General features: G+C 37.5%; 1 protein-coding gene across 7 annotated transcripts in view; it reads right to left on the reverse strand.

The window, feature by feature from the left end:
* Positions 1 to 488: 488 nt before the first annotated feature.
* SCUBE1 (signal peptide, CUB domain and EGF like domain containing 1) overlaps positions 489 to 15,049 on the reverse strand; it is a 220,679-nt gene continuing 206,118 nt past the window's right edge. For all 7 annotated transcript variants that reach the window (XM_026114052.2, XM_026114051.2, XM_026114056.2 and 4 more), the window contains 4 exons: positions 13,551 to 13,748; positions 10,474 to 10,626; positions 9,333 to 9,412; positions 489 to 8,032 (listed from right to left, as the gene is read on the reverse strand). In XM_026114052.2, the coding sequence (XP_025969837.1) occupies positions 7,880 to 8,032; positions 9,333 to 9,412; positions 10,474 to 10,626; positions 13,551 to 13,748 (584 nt within the window). In that variant the 3' untranslated portion in view covers positions 489 to 7,879. The remainder of the gene's footprint in view (positions 8,033 to 9,332; positions 9,413 to 10,473; positions 10,627 to 13,550; positions 13,749 to 15,049) is intronic.

A 15,049-nucleotide genomic window follows, 5' to 3' on the forward strand; every position in this document is an offset into this window, starting at 1 on the left:
ACAGCGGAGCTAGAGGAGGAAGGAATGCATCGTTTTGGTTGCAAGCATGGGTTTCCTCTTCATCCAGTCCTCAGTGGGACTGCAAGACAGCTTTCTTCCACTTTCTATCCTTGTTTGATGCAGCTCCTCCATAGAGAGGTGTAGGAAAGTGCACCTGCATGAGATAAACATAGTAATATCGGAGTCATTTTAAGAAATTGTTAAAGGTCTTGGAGGGGTGGGTGATGTGCTGCTTTGCTCTAGCCATGATTTCTTGCTCTGCAAAACACTCCTTGAAGTCTATTTGGAAGGAACAAGCTCAGTGTCCCAGCACTCACAAACTCCACGTGTTCTATGAGAAAGAAAAAGCTCCCTCTTGCCTAAAGATGTGAACTGGACCAAAATACATAAAGGTAATCAAAAAGATGGGTACTCTTCTGAGTCCTTTCTACGTTAGACTGGTGCATAGACCCTTTTCCATGTGCAGGAATAAATGGCAGGAGAGGGTATCCATTCCAATTTATGTTTATTATGAAAGTGATTTTAACAAAAGTTTTATTACATGCTTCATTTTGAGCTTTGACATAGAAAACAAAGCTATTAATATACAGAGGCAAAAGGAAATGTATTTTCTTATAAGATACATTTACAACAACATTTTCTACTACGAATCTGACAGTATTGTTAAAATATTGGTAAAGCTTAGACCACTGTATTTTATTTTCTAAGTATCAAATTTTGTACAGTTATTCACTATTTTTGCTCTAAACTATCATGATACATTTCATATGCAAATAACTGTTTGTACATAATTTACATAGGTAATAAAGCTTAGAAGTCCCAGCAGCATCTACAAGGGTTTAGTTCAAAATGTCACTCATGCCCAGTGATCTACACATAGCAAATCAGTACAGAAACCAATATTACACATCCAGGTATTTTTTCCCCAAATCTAGTCTACTAGAAATTCTTGTTTAACAAATGATGGACAGGATCATAATGAACTTTACACAGGTGAAACTCTCACTGACCTCAGTGACAGTTTTGCCTATAAAGGACTCTATGATCAGATCCAATATGTGGTTTTATCACTCCCAGTGCTACCTAGGAGCACAGATATATCCTATTTTTCCTTGTCTTTATGCTATGTTTGGGCATAATATTTTGAATTCCCTTTCATTTCTGAATTTTATGTTGTTCCTTATCCTAACAATGTAGTAAGACCTAGCACTAACTTTAAAATACATACTCTTTATATGTTATGAAAATGGTAAGCACTTCAGAATGACACTTGATGGTCAATTCTATGAAAATTAGCAGGTTAAACTGCCCCAGCAACCCTTTTCTATGATCCCAGCGAGACTGCAGAAGTAACAGGAGCAGTAATCTAGAAGGATGAATCTCACCTCTCACCACATGCATGCCAGTGCCCTAAAGTAGATTTTTTTTTTTAATCATCATGTTGAGTATCTGCTGCTGTCAATGCAAATTAGCGGCCTTTCCAAGGTATAAAACATAGAAAACAATATTTACAAAATAATTTTAATTAAAAAAGTAACAAAAACAAACTCTAAAAAAGACATTTTCACAACCATTAAAATAAAGTTTAATTAAGCAAAGCCACTTCTTTTCCTAGATATTGAGAAATTCAGCTAAAACTGAATTGCAATTGTTTGTATATGTTTAAACTTGTTATCTCTGCTTTCTGAATACAGATGGTTTAAATTATTATATTTTATGGTACCTCTGTACATTTTACTCTTGTATATTACATATTAATTTTATAGATTAAAAACTTAAGTGATGAAACAGAATAAATAAATGAAATAACAAACTGGAATTGTATATATTCAGATACTTAGATAACAGTTTTTTGCCATTAAGAGTTTATTTCTCAGTATGTTTCTATTTAGATGGAAAATGTGATGATAAAGCATGAGACTTCTTCTAAATCCAAGTCTGATACTGAGGAATAAGTTTATATTACCTTATAAAATTTTCCCTTCCTCCATAAATTCTTATGGGAGACAAAAGTCTTTTTTTTTTTTCCAAGTGCTTACAATATTCTCTCACCCTAGAAAATGATTTCATTAAAGTCGCAGAGTATCGAGAATTTATAGAACTTCTCTAGTTACTACCATTCCTGTCAAACAGTGGCTTTAAACTATGAAAAAAACGCAACTATGAAATCATGACATGGGTACCAGTAACTGTCTGTTGCTCATTCCCATAATGCAAAAAAGGGAAAATCCAGACCCCTGAGGTGGTTGAGAAATTTGCCAGTGAATTCAGTTGGTTGAAGATTTTGCTCCAGCTTCTTTTTTTTTAATAGCATTCAAAGCTATTTAGAGTCCAGACATCTGTACTGTCAAAGACCAGTCAGCAGTACCTGTATAAGAATCATACCACTACTTTTGCTCCTGAAGATTATATTAAAAATTGTTATCTGCAAGATTAAAACAGTGTTCTTTATAGACAAGACTGATCTGATACATTCAAGTATGTTAGGCAGGCTCACAAGGAGGTGCAGGGTTGGGTTCAACTTTCTTTTTTGAAAGTTTAATGCCTGTAAGTATGTTTCTTGTTTCTGTGGCATCATCTGTTCTACAGGACTGAGGACAATAGATTAGCTGTGCTCTTTAGAAACCACCTGACAAATCAAAACACAGGCTCCCTGAAAACTCTGTGACCAAGCCTGTGCTTATTTAAGCTAGTCTAAAACTTAGTAAATCTACTGATGTCAGTAAGCCTACCATAATATAAAGCTGATGCATGGGAAGGATCAATTTTTCCTCCTCTCTTTGGTACAGTGTTGTTTTACCTGTTACAACAAAGACATACAGAACATGCTTGTCTTTGTACTATATTTAAAATTTTAGGTCTAAAAATCCTCTGTAGATGAACCCTTTTCCAGTATGTTTGTCTCACCAATGAGAAAGAGACATCACTTACGGTAAAAGTTAAGCAAAAATGCATTGAGTGAAGAACTTCACAGATGAAGTACAAGGCTCTCCCTTTTTCAAAGACTCAGCACAGGAACAGGGTGGTTTTCATAAAAGTGCAGCGATTCTTCCTGCTGCCCTACTTCCATAACTAAAGACTCACGGAAGGGAACTTAAAGCCTTTTGAATGTACACTGTACACGTACATGCTGGCTGACCATCAAGAATTGCTCGTAGGGCTTTGTATGCTGTGATTTTCCATATTCAGAGATGTGGTTATACAGAATGTCAATAAAACATGACAAAACAGAAAAAAATTTTTTTTGGTAGGGCAGCAGTTCCTACAGAAATATAGCTATTGGAGACATACATCTGATGTGAAATTCAGATGCATATTTTGGCTCACTAAAGTCTGGGAAGTTCAGGCACAGGGCTTTTGCTGTGCTCAGCTAAAAGGAACTGTGCCGATTATCACCAAACTGCAGAGCCAGGTTTGAAGAGCAAACATGGGACTAGACTCAGGCTTCAGTAACCATAGCGCAGTGCGATTTAACTTTATTGTATGGAGGAGGCATAGTGAGGAAATAAATTTTTCAGAAGTTGGTCTTTAGGTAAAAAGCTGATATATAACAGAGGGAGGCAGAAGAAAAAAAATGGGTTGAAAGAAGATTTCAGAAGCTTTACATCAAGTTTTAGTGAACTAAATCTTCAGACAGTATAAATCTTGCTATTGCGGGCAAGATGCAGGTAGCAATTTGGCCTGCTAAGCACAGAATCCTGATGCTTCGTGTATTCAAATGACACACACACAAACACACGCACATTGCCCACAGCAGTCACTAACAAGCACTGTCACGGGATGACTTAGGGCTTGATTATTTAGCGACTTCAGATTGTTGCAATCTGCTGGATTGCAGCAGGTATGCAGGCTGCTATGTGGTGGCACATGAGAACGTGCAGATGAGTCACCACCATCTCGCTAAAAATAAGTGCAGGAGTAGAGGCTTAAAATGATAAGTGCTACAGGTGCAGCTTTTAAGCATACAGGCATTTGCAAATTGAAAATAAAAAGTTCAGTTTGTGATGTGGAATTAGGCAATCACAAATTAGGCTTCTTCAGCCTTCCTGTAGTGGCACATGAACATGTTGTTGCACCTACCCTGCACACAACATGTAATGCTATAAGACCAAATACAGGGCTGTATTTATTGATTAAGTTTAAATACAGCATTTCATTTTTACAGTAAAGGACAAAATTTTCTATTTTGCAATACATTGATTGATTTCACGAAGCTGGTTTTCTTAGAGAGGGCCCTATTCTCGTTGCACAGGTTTTGATTCCCAAATTTGTGTAGGTTTTCTCCACAAAGAAGACATTCCTTGTTGTTGTACTGTTATTATAATAGTAACTATATTTTCAGAGACTCCTGACAATGAAAGCATCAGACACCTGTATTAACAAAGGAGAAGCTCAGCTGTATTCTGTTTGGTGAACGCCAGTTTCTGTAACTATAAATATAGTGTGAAAAATCCTTATGCCCTTCTGAATTTGTAAGATACTTTTGGATGGAATTCTTCAAAGCATTTCTTTACTTCTAGTGCTAACGTAGAAATTATGTGGTTGTAAAAATCAGCATATTTCAACTGAAATTTGCTTAGTCTTCCATACCCCTTGTCACTACTTATTTTATTATAAATTTGCACATCCAATGGCATTTCTATGCAGAGCTGCCAACATTCAAAACCTGACTGTTTTCTAAATATATCACATAAGAAACCTCTATGTATTCAGAAGCATTTAACTATATACTTATGAAGGCCAAATTATTCTCTTTCTTTCTTTGCCGTCAGAGAAGAAGCATAACAACACACATTCTGCTTTTGCTACCGGACAAGTCAGTGAGCGCCCAGTCCTGCCTGCAGAGTCCCGGCCCTGACGTGGCTCTGGGGAATACGGGCCAACCCAAACCTCTCACCTTGCCTGTCAGGATGAACTAGGCAAAGCACCAGTTTTGTCTAGCGTGGTTGCAAGCTGGGGCGAGCTGTCCCAGCGCTAAGTGCAGCTAGCCCTGTAGTTGCAGTGTGCAGCTGTGCCCGTGTTCCCCCCCACCGTGGCCGCAGCCAGGACAGGTCCCTTCCGCAGGCACTGTCTGGCCCTGGGATCCCCCTCCTTGGCTGAGAGCCTGAAGCAAGTTACTGTGCTGCCAGCGGTTTCTGGACATGTACAGCAGTGACTTGCAGCTCTGCCCCCCAAAGAGAGTTTGTCCTACATGTCACCACTATCTTACAGTGACATTATGACCAAATTTGTGGGTCACTAAACAGAAATCTTAGCAGAGATATTTCTAAAGCTGCTGCTCAACATCAGGCTCCAAACTTCTCTTACTGATGATTGCCATTTTAGAGATCATTGTTCATCCTTCAGGAAATTAAGAATTTTTTTTGTTAAATTTTGTGACTTCTGTTGAGAATTCTAAACGATTTCCCAATATCTGTCAGTAGGAGGGCTGTAATCCTCACCAAATCATTCTGGATAACCTATCAGACTTTGAAATACGAAGTTTGGTTGAAGTGGTTTTTAGCTACAGACTTACACGTGACTGAGTATCTAAAAAGATCACTGCTTTTTAAAGAAGATTCATTTTTTCTACAAATAACTTCTGTTCAGAAAAAAACACATGTAGCTATATTTTTTCATTCCATGAATACACTGAATCTAGGAATGATGATATGTTTTCCTTCAAATGTTCACCTTTAGTAACCCATAGTGAATATATAATAAAAGTAGTTTCAACATCACCACAAAAAAATTAGGTTTAGCAGCCTGTAAAAAAAGACTTTCATGGGGATGTTACATTCTGAAACATGGGTTAAGAAATATAAATATATTTTTTTAAAACAAAAGCTCTTCAAAGGACTAAGATCCATGAGTGAAAGAACAGAATTGTTAGACTCTGAGCTGAAACTGTTTAGGCACAGAAAGAAAAAATTTATGCTCTTCAACAGAAAAGGAAAGAAGGCAAGCAAAAATTCCAGATGGCTAAGTGGAAAAGCTCAACAAAATATTAAAGGAGTCTCTTAGAAATGGAATATTCAACCACTTGTAGCCAACAGAAAACGAATTAAATATAATTTAAGCAGAATTTTAAAAAGACATAAAAAGGCATAAAAAGTTAGCTATAAACATACTTAAATGTAAGCCTTTGAGAGCATCCGAAAAAAAAATGCAGTGAAGCAAAGCTGTCTCTTTATGTTAGCCTTTTCCTGAAAGCATGTTGGCGTGATGGTTAATTTCCACATGTAATAAAACTGTAGGATCAAAGGGGAAGTGGTATGTAAGAGGAAAGGACTTAAAGATAAGGAGACTGGAATGCTGATAAAAATAGTCCAGTCTCTCACTGAAATTCACTCCTGTGCCAAGGAACAGGAGGGAACACAGGATTTATCATGGTCTTACCCACCAGCTACCTGTTGCTTGGGGAGGAAGGGAGACCACGAGGCTGTGCTCTCTGGTGTGGGGTCCAGGCAGCCAGAGAGTTGCCCAAGGCTGGTAGGTGCCATGGCTGCAAAGGGGTAGCGAAAGGGAGCGCCAGGTCTCCAAAGGCCACAGGACCTGCCCCCCACCTCTTCAAAGCAGGCTGCAAAACTGTGTCCCATCCCCCCACCCTCCCTGTTTAGAGTTTGGGCACCTGATGGAGGCACGTTCACAGTGTTTTGTGGAGGGCAGATCTCACATAAAGATCAAGGTCCTCTCAAGTGCGCTGTCCTCAGTGTACCTCCTGGCTGGGGTGTGAGGGGTGCTCAAAGAAGCAGCAATAACTGACCCTTTACTGATCAAGATACTGGAGAGCAGTTGCATCTTAACTGTTGTTATTCTTCCTGGAATAATGTATGCTGAAAGAGATTGTCCAAGAAAAAAACATTATCCAGTATTATAAAACTCCAGAAGGCTTCAGTCTGGTGTTAACAGAAGTGACAAGCACTTGGAGAAGTCATTTAATCATCTAAGCGAACTTACAAATAGGTATGAGTAAATAGTTGGGGGGAGGTAAAGATTTAAGCATGAATAATATTTACAGTAACTAAAGATAACATTACTAATGTACCCACAAATAGAAGTATATATTTATATATTTATATATCGTACTTAATTAGATGCTCTATTAATGCAAAGAAAAACAGACTACTACTCTTGCTGTTGTTCATTTCTCATCTATCCTATTGTAAATGCCTTCAAAGGGACCAACTGGTGTATAAAACTCCATAGCTACATCAGTTTCAACAAAATAGTAGATGGTGGTAAACCTCTGAAGAAGTTTAGAAGAGGACAGATAAGACGTTGGGGCATGGGACTCAATCTTATGTTATTCATAAAACAAAATTATACATCTGTTTCTCTCTTTTTTCTCTTTTCTTTCCTTCTCATTTCTACTTGGACAACGGTTTCACTAAACCACAAAGGAGAAATAACAAAATTTAGATTGTTTTGTTTTCTTCTAAAGATTCAAATATAAAGTTCAAGTGCAATTCAAAATCCAAATATTATTTATACTACACACTTCTTTCTACAACAGGACTTATCTGCAGGTAGTTTAATCAGATTTGAATAGTTTCCTTCTATGCTTTGAAGAATTTTTTTTCATGGAAAATAAGAAGCTAGAAAGAATATTTTCTACAAAATGTAATTTCAAATGGAAAGTGAAGACACACGAGTGCAGACACAACTTTGGATCTTTAACTAGATGCACTCAATGATCCACAATTATTTTTCTTTGTAGTAAAAATTCCATTCAGAACATTGGCTTTTAACAATTATAAAACATTATAGGTATTCTTCAATATACAATTGAAAATAAAGACTGCAAAAAAGAGCCTTCAAATTAGCAAATGTTTCTACTATGGAGGAAATACAATATTTGACAAGAATGCAAAGTAACCCCAAATTGAATACCACTAGACTATTTGTATGGTCGTAGAAATCTGGAAACTTTTGAGCGCAGTAGCTTTATAAATGATCTCGGAAACATCTCTTTTGACTCTTGTGCTGTGTACTTGAAATAGTTTTGTGGGTGTGCCAGGACATCAAAGAGGGCTTTGATCAGTTTCTTGTCCTAGGGGAGACAACAAAGATGTTAGACACATGCAATATGTGGATTTAGTTTCTGCACAGCTTTCAAAATTAATGAACAATAATCACAGAGATTTTTTTTTTTCAAAATGCCATCCCAGGTAAAGCAGTGTAAGGGAGCTGTACCCCATGTTGCCTGCAGAGATTTATGCTGCTGAAATGTTTTACCGTGCTCTCTGTTTTTTGGCAATTAGTGATCCTGGAAGGTATTAAATTGAGCAGGTAGCGTCTGGGTTAACCACAGACCGGCTGCATACGGTAGGTATTAGCATTGCCAGCTGTCTTCTCCTGCCCTTCCAGCCCGTTTCAAACTTTTGCACAGGGCCTTCCCTCCATGAAGGAGAAAGCTGGTCTTCAGCAACACTGAGCTCTGTGAGGACCTTATCCTGCCCTCTCGTGAACCTCAAGTCGGAGCCTCACCGAGCCCCTGCTGGACCTCGCACACGGGAGTCGAGACCTGAGTGACCTCAAAACTCTAGTGACGAAATACTCACAGGGTTGGGGCTGGGGTGCCCAGTGGGAGTGGATGTTAATCAGTTTCCCTCTTTCTAAACCATACATTTACAAGGTTGAATTTTGTCTTCTGAACAAGCTTTTTTTTTGTTGTTGTTGTTGTTGTTGTTGTTGTTGTTGTTGTAGGTGACAGCCCAGCAGCCTTTCTCTACATTTCCCCCCATTTGTTGCTTGTGCCTTTTAAAAATTATTTCACTGGCAGCCAGCGATGCTATGTTATGTTTGTGTCTTGTTAAGGCAGGACAGTGGTTTAGGTAGATACATTTTTTATGCACAGGAAATTCTAATTTAATGACTCATTTAAACACATGCTAGATGGAGGCTGAAGAAGGCTCTTCAAACAATAGTTTCTTCATTCTTGGTTGACTAATTTTTCTAACATACAAATATGTTAGCATGTGTTTCATTTAGGTCCTGATTCAGCAAAGGACGTATACATGCCCAGCTTTAAGAGCACAGCCAGTCCTTTAAAGCTACACCCACATACTTTGCTAAGCTACTGATACTGACTGCTGAACAGCTCAATGGTGCTAAGTAGATCGGAAGTTCTTACATTAACTCCTTTTTTTGGTTGTGTCCATGCTTATAGACCAGTAGATTTTGCACTGCTCCAAATACCAGCACAAATCTCAGAAGAAAAAGAATTTAATTTGGGTATCACAATTGAGGCTTAATTATTATGAGCCTATCAGGGTAATAAGAACTACCTTGGGAAAACATCTAGCAAAAGGAATTCTTGGTCAGCCTCAGATAGAGCACAATATTCTTACTTTTAGAATTTCTTGGTGATTTTCTGAAGCATATAATCGTCCATCTCGAACAATGTCTTCTATTAGCTGTTGATAATCCTCTGAAAAATAAAGATCGGTGAGTGACTGTTTGTGACATCCTTTGGAAGGATTATAGCTAGACAAGCACTAATTAGCTAGACCTCCTCTTCAAGATAAGTCAGAGAAATTCAGTAACCAGTTCATTATCTATATCTCTCATGCTGCGTTAATCTAATCACATTAAAAATTAAAATTCTGTACTTCTTTAGAACAGCAACTTTGAGTCAGCTATACAAATACTAAATTAGTCTCAGAAAACTCTTCCCTAGCATTATCTGTATTTTAGAAATGAAGACACAGGGGCAGGGATATGAAATAACTAAGGTTATACACAAAGTCAGAGGCACAGTCAGGAACAGACCCTTGTTTTCTGCCCTGACACCATCTCTTGATGTGATTCTTGAATCAACATTAGTCACCACCTTAATATCAGGTTTTCTAATCATTCACTAAATTCCACTGGTGTTTGGAATGGGCTAACAGAGAACAGCTGCCAAAGGCAGCACAGAAAAGTCTTACTTTCTTTAAAGCAGTCCAAAGCCCAAAATATACAGTTTAATGCTTATTTTTGTATGACAATCAAGACTGTCTTAGAACATTTTGTAATGTTTATTTTGCAAATAACCTTTGAAAAAGGATGTTTTCTTTTGCATCATTTTTTTTCTCTTGGACGTATTATTTTATTAATTTTTGCTTTTCATGATTTTGCTGGTTACCAGTAAGGCTTGATGAAAGGTCTTCCTAAAATGTACAGCAATTAATAGTATGCTCACTATGCATGTGATAAGTAACAATAAAAAGGAGTCTCCTTGAATTCAGTGGGAGAAGGATTAAATTTAAAGAGTTCTGTGCACCTTGCTGTCTGTCCTTAAAGGATTTGGAAAAGTAATAAATATAAAATTAAGTATTACTTCAAATGGTTTACAACTGATTTTAACGTAATTCACTGAAAACCCTAAAAATGAGTTACATCAAATTTTTCTCATTCTTCTCTCCCTGCTGTCAGTGTAAAAGTGATTCTAAATGACAATTTTCTGAAATCCAGGTATAACATAAAGATGGAAAACAATGCCATTCTCACCATCATAAGTCACATATGGGACTTGAAATCCTTTCCCACTGTTTCCTTCATTTGACTTGAACTGAATCCATAGCTTCCTTGATCTTGAGGTAAATGCAATAGGTCTCTCGTAAGTCTGACATGTTTCATATGTAGTAATTGAAGTAGGAGAAGCTGGAAGATTAAATAAATAAATGTTCTTAATAAAAATAACTTTTTGCATCCTTCCTGATCTAGAGGTCAGAACTGTCAGACTGACAGGACACTTGTTAGTTCACATACTCCCAAGAGTGAAAGATTTTTATGATAGAAGGCATGTACTCTTTATTGGCCTATAAGGAGAAGCAAGTTTTTCCATAAAGGTAATGGGAACCCTTCCCCTCTGTCCCAGGACAAGAGGCTAAGTAGACAGCAACATGCCACAAATCATTATTAGCGTTTACAAAGTTAGTATTGATGTTACTTATTCCGTGTATTACTGCAGCATTGAATTCCAGGGCTCCAATATGCTGGTCCCAGGAGGGCAAGGACAAGTCAGTTGCACCCCAGGCAGCTTTGGTGACCAGCTCCTAACACTTCCAGATCTGGGTGTTAATTTGATAGCAATAGGCTGATTATCAGAATGTCATAACCTTGCTGTAGGTTTGAAAAGAAAATGTTATTCATCTATTGCTGGTCTGGGATCCAGAAAGACCCCCATTTGAACTTATCATAAGTAACAGAGTGCAGGATATCCTCAAATCATTAAGAACATATCAGATGGCTCTTCTAAGTTGAAATAAATTACAAAAAAAAAAAAAAAAAAAGAGAAAAGGAAAAAGCAAAATAGCTTCTTAGTTCAGAAAAGACCCGTGGACTTCAGAGCCACAGGATAATTAGGGAAAGATCCTTAACAAGTATAACCTTCTAAAATCTGAACTTGCAAGGCCTGACCCAACTTTCATTGATGTTAACAAAAAGAGACTTTTGAATTGAATGGGATTTGGATAAGACCTTAGATGATCTTCAAAATAAAGATGATGTTAAACTGGAGTTAAATGTTGATATTTATCAGGAAGTCTTAAGTATGAAACTGTTATAATGATGTTGTAGTTACACCAAAAACAAGTAGTATACATTAGTGCCAGACAGAAGATGGAAATTCTGTTTTTCTTAATGATCTAGGTATTTTGAAATGCTAGTTATGCTTAACAACCTCTTGGACAAGTAAAAATAGCATCTGAAATGATGTGAGAGAAAAGTACAGAAAAAGGTTTCTTGTTTCCTTTTTAGTCTTTTAAATTTGTGGATATTTTAATATCACAGAAAACTTTAAATGAAAAATGTCTTCAAACCTACATATCAGAACATTTTTTTCCAAAACGTAGTATCTTCAGCACTGAGACTTTCTATTCTGAATTTCCTCTGAAAAAAAATATTGGTAAAATCAGCCTGACTTTATGAAATATTTAAATTCCAGTGGAACATGATTTTTTATAAATTTCTGGGGCCAACTTAATTATCAATCCCAGACATTCACAGCAAAGCTTAAACATAAAAACCTAAATACATGGGAGGTACAGAAAATGCCCATATCCAACCAACTTATTCCATCAATGCTACATCTATCTGTGGTGTTGCCCTGCAACATACCATTATAGTGAGGGTTTTTAATGAGCTCCAGACTAGAATAAATTGATTTTTAAAGGAATTAAGGACATTCTTTCTTAATGTACACAAAAGGGCAGAGTAAAGGTGACACAGCAAGGCTAAGAGTGCCCCAGAGATGGCTGAGTAAACTTCACAACCCTGCTCACTTTCCGTTCATGTTCCCAAGGTAGCTTGGGCTCAACGCATCCACACTGCGCGCAGGCAGAGGTTACTCCGGATAACTGCTAAAGGACTGTGGTCACGGCCTTTACCTGCTCAGCTCAAACAGCATGGGGTCCCTCGCTAAGGCAGCGAGCATGGCCATGCTGCGCTGTTCCCGAGGGCTCTGGAGCTCGCCTCAGTCACAGCCGTGTGCATAAGGGCAATAACTGGTTGGTGAGTGGGAACTAGAGAAAGGCCCTAGCTTAACGTAACCACATTGGGGAGAATATGCTATATTAGTCGCACCTAATACTGTGGTGGAGTCCATTCTTGAAGTGCAACAAAGTGGACTGAACTGTAACTCTGGAACTGCGATCAGTTTTTTCCTCCGTAAGACTGGCAGCTGATGTTACATGAACTATGATAAATATTTATAAGAGCTATTCTTATGATGCCAAACAGAGTGATCACAAATCATAGCTCTGAAAAAGTCTCCTCATTTTCCAGTGTTGCTGTTATTGGTACTGAGGTGGAAGCCCAACTTTTCCCTGTTGGCTTTAGTCACTGTTGCAACCAGATTCAGTACTAGATGGACCACTGAGTTATTGTGCTACAGCAACTGCGTTGCTTTCATAAAACTGCTCTGGCCAGATATAATGTTTTTCCATCTGTAATGAGCAGGTTTCTTTTTGTACTAATCTGACATGCAGAGCTGCCAACACAAGCCCTAGTGAATAAAAAGTTGTGAAAACTATTTTAGCAAGTAAAATATACTGTTTTAAACAAAACTCCGTATAAACAATTGTCTTTCAGGTGCGGTGCTTCTTGGAGCTTACACACATAAGCTCCTCTCCACATAAAACTGGGAAAACTTTGGAATTCTTGAGAGTGTCAGGTTGATGTACCAACCTGTGTCAGTGAACAGATTTAACAATAATTGCAGCATAGATATATGTGCAAAGGAGAAGTAAGAGCATAATCTGTAGAGATGACAGGAGAGATCATCTCCTAGTATAACTTTGCATAGTGTTATTGACTTCTACAGTGCGACAGTGATTTATCCCACCTGATAATTGGACCAGAAAAAAGTCCATTAACTGCTTTGTGAATCAGCCAAAACACCTGAATAATTAATATCGCTGTGTTAATTCTCATTAGTACAGTGTTCTATTTTAACTTGCTGTGCCAGTTTATTCAGCAGTCCTTTTACAAACACTGAATGGATGAAGATCTCATTTTGTCCCATCCATATGAACGTTCCCTCAATGTTTGCTGTAAATATTTATAATTCATGGCTGGCAACTTACCACTTTTTCTCATTACTAAAACATCACCACATTCATCTTCAATTGGGAGGAATATCTCAGGTACTACAATGAGTATTCTCCTCTTTGGGGGAGGGTTTATATTCCAAATGCATTCAACATTAGCTGGGTAATCTCCAGGATAGTTGGGTGATTCAATGTAGCCAGTATAATCCCCAAGTTCTCCTCCACAGTGCTGGTCTATGGAGAAATGTAAATTAGCATTTGTGTTAGCTGATTAGCTAATCTGAGGTGTTTTTCTAGATCTGTCAAGAGAAAGTCTAAACTCCTCCTCAAGGCTGCAGATATGCATACCTTCTCCGGCTGTCTCTTTGTTTAGCATGGAAGGCCTTTAAAGGCATACTCAGTCGGCAAGGCTGCTCCCACTGATTTGCAAAAGCTTCATCTCCAGTGTATAAGCTGATTTAACTCTCCATTCACATTGACTTAACATTTGATTGAGATACCAATGCAGGTAAGTAAGCATGATCCCACTGTGGAGGTATTCACACAGTAGTTACCATTAAGACCATGCTGATATACAGAAGGTTTTTCGATTAAACGTCACTTGTTTTTTAACTTGATTTAGCTGAAGGAGTGTAATGATCCTAACAGGCAACCCTGTTTTGATTACAGAACCCTTGCTTTATTTTAGATTAAGTCAGTTAATAAAGAATCTCATTTGACAGGTCAGTTTTATTTTCTGAGCTTTCAAAGTTCCAACTGAATTTGCTGCAGAAGCCTGATTCAGTAAGTTACTTAAGCTTGATCTCTCCAGTCCTTCTCACCACTTAAAGCTAAGCATATTTGAAATATTTTGCTTAATCAGAGCCTCAAAGATTATGCAAGGTCAGAAATCTGCTTGAAAAGAGAGAGCATCAGACATAGCAAAATGACAAGGATGTTTTTACTTTATAGGATAGTTACAAACTCCTTCAAATTCCTTACAAACATCTAATTTACTCAAATTACATTAGAAATGATGAAGGACTTCAAAGATACATAGCACACAATCAGAATAAAAAAAATGATGATAGACTTATACATGAAAATTTAGTTTAGATGACATTACCTAATTATTATAGAGAAATTCTCTTAAATTAGCATACGAGGGATGAACAAAAATTGCTTGCCTAAAAGAATCAGTTTTTCACAGCAGATCAAATAAAATTGCACTGGAGTCCTTGAGGATATTTAAATGATAATTTAAGATAGAAGACTGAGTACTGCAAAAAAGCTTATGAGAAGACTTCACTGTCGTGAGTGATTACCTGACAATTGCAGTATGCATGACCATATCTCATCGTATTTCCTAATGATTAGTGGCAGTAACTCTGCCGGAAGATATTGAGCTCTACAGAGACATGGAGAAAGATGAAACACTGCAAAACTTACAGGACCTTGAAAGCTTATGAAAGCTCTGTAGTTTTAAATTGCAGCAGGCACTGTGCCAGATTACATTAATACTAAAATAAATTACATGCAGCAAGTAGTACTTTTCC

This window comes from Dromaius novaehollandiae, chromosome 1 (genome assembly GCF_036370855.1).
Source record: "Dromaius novaehollandiae isolate bDroNov1 chromosome 1, bDroNov1.hap1, whole genome shotgun sequence".
Lineage (NCBI taxonomy): Eukaryota > Metazoa > Chordata > Aves > Casuariiformes > Dromaiidae > Dromaius > Dromaius novaehollandiae.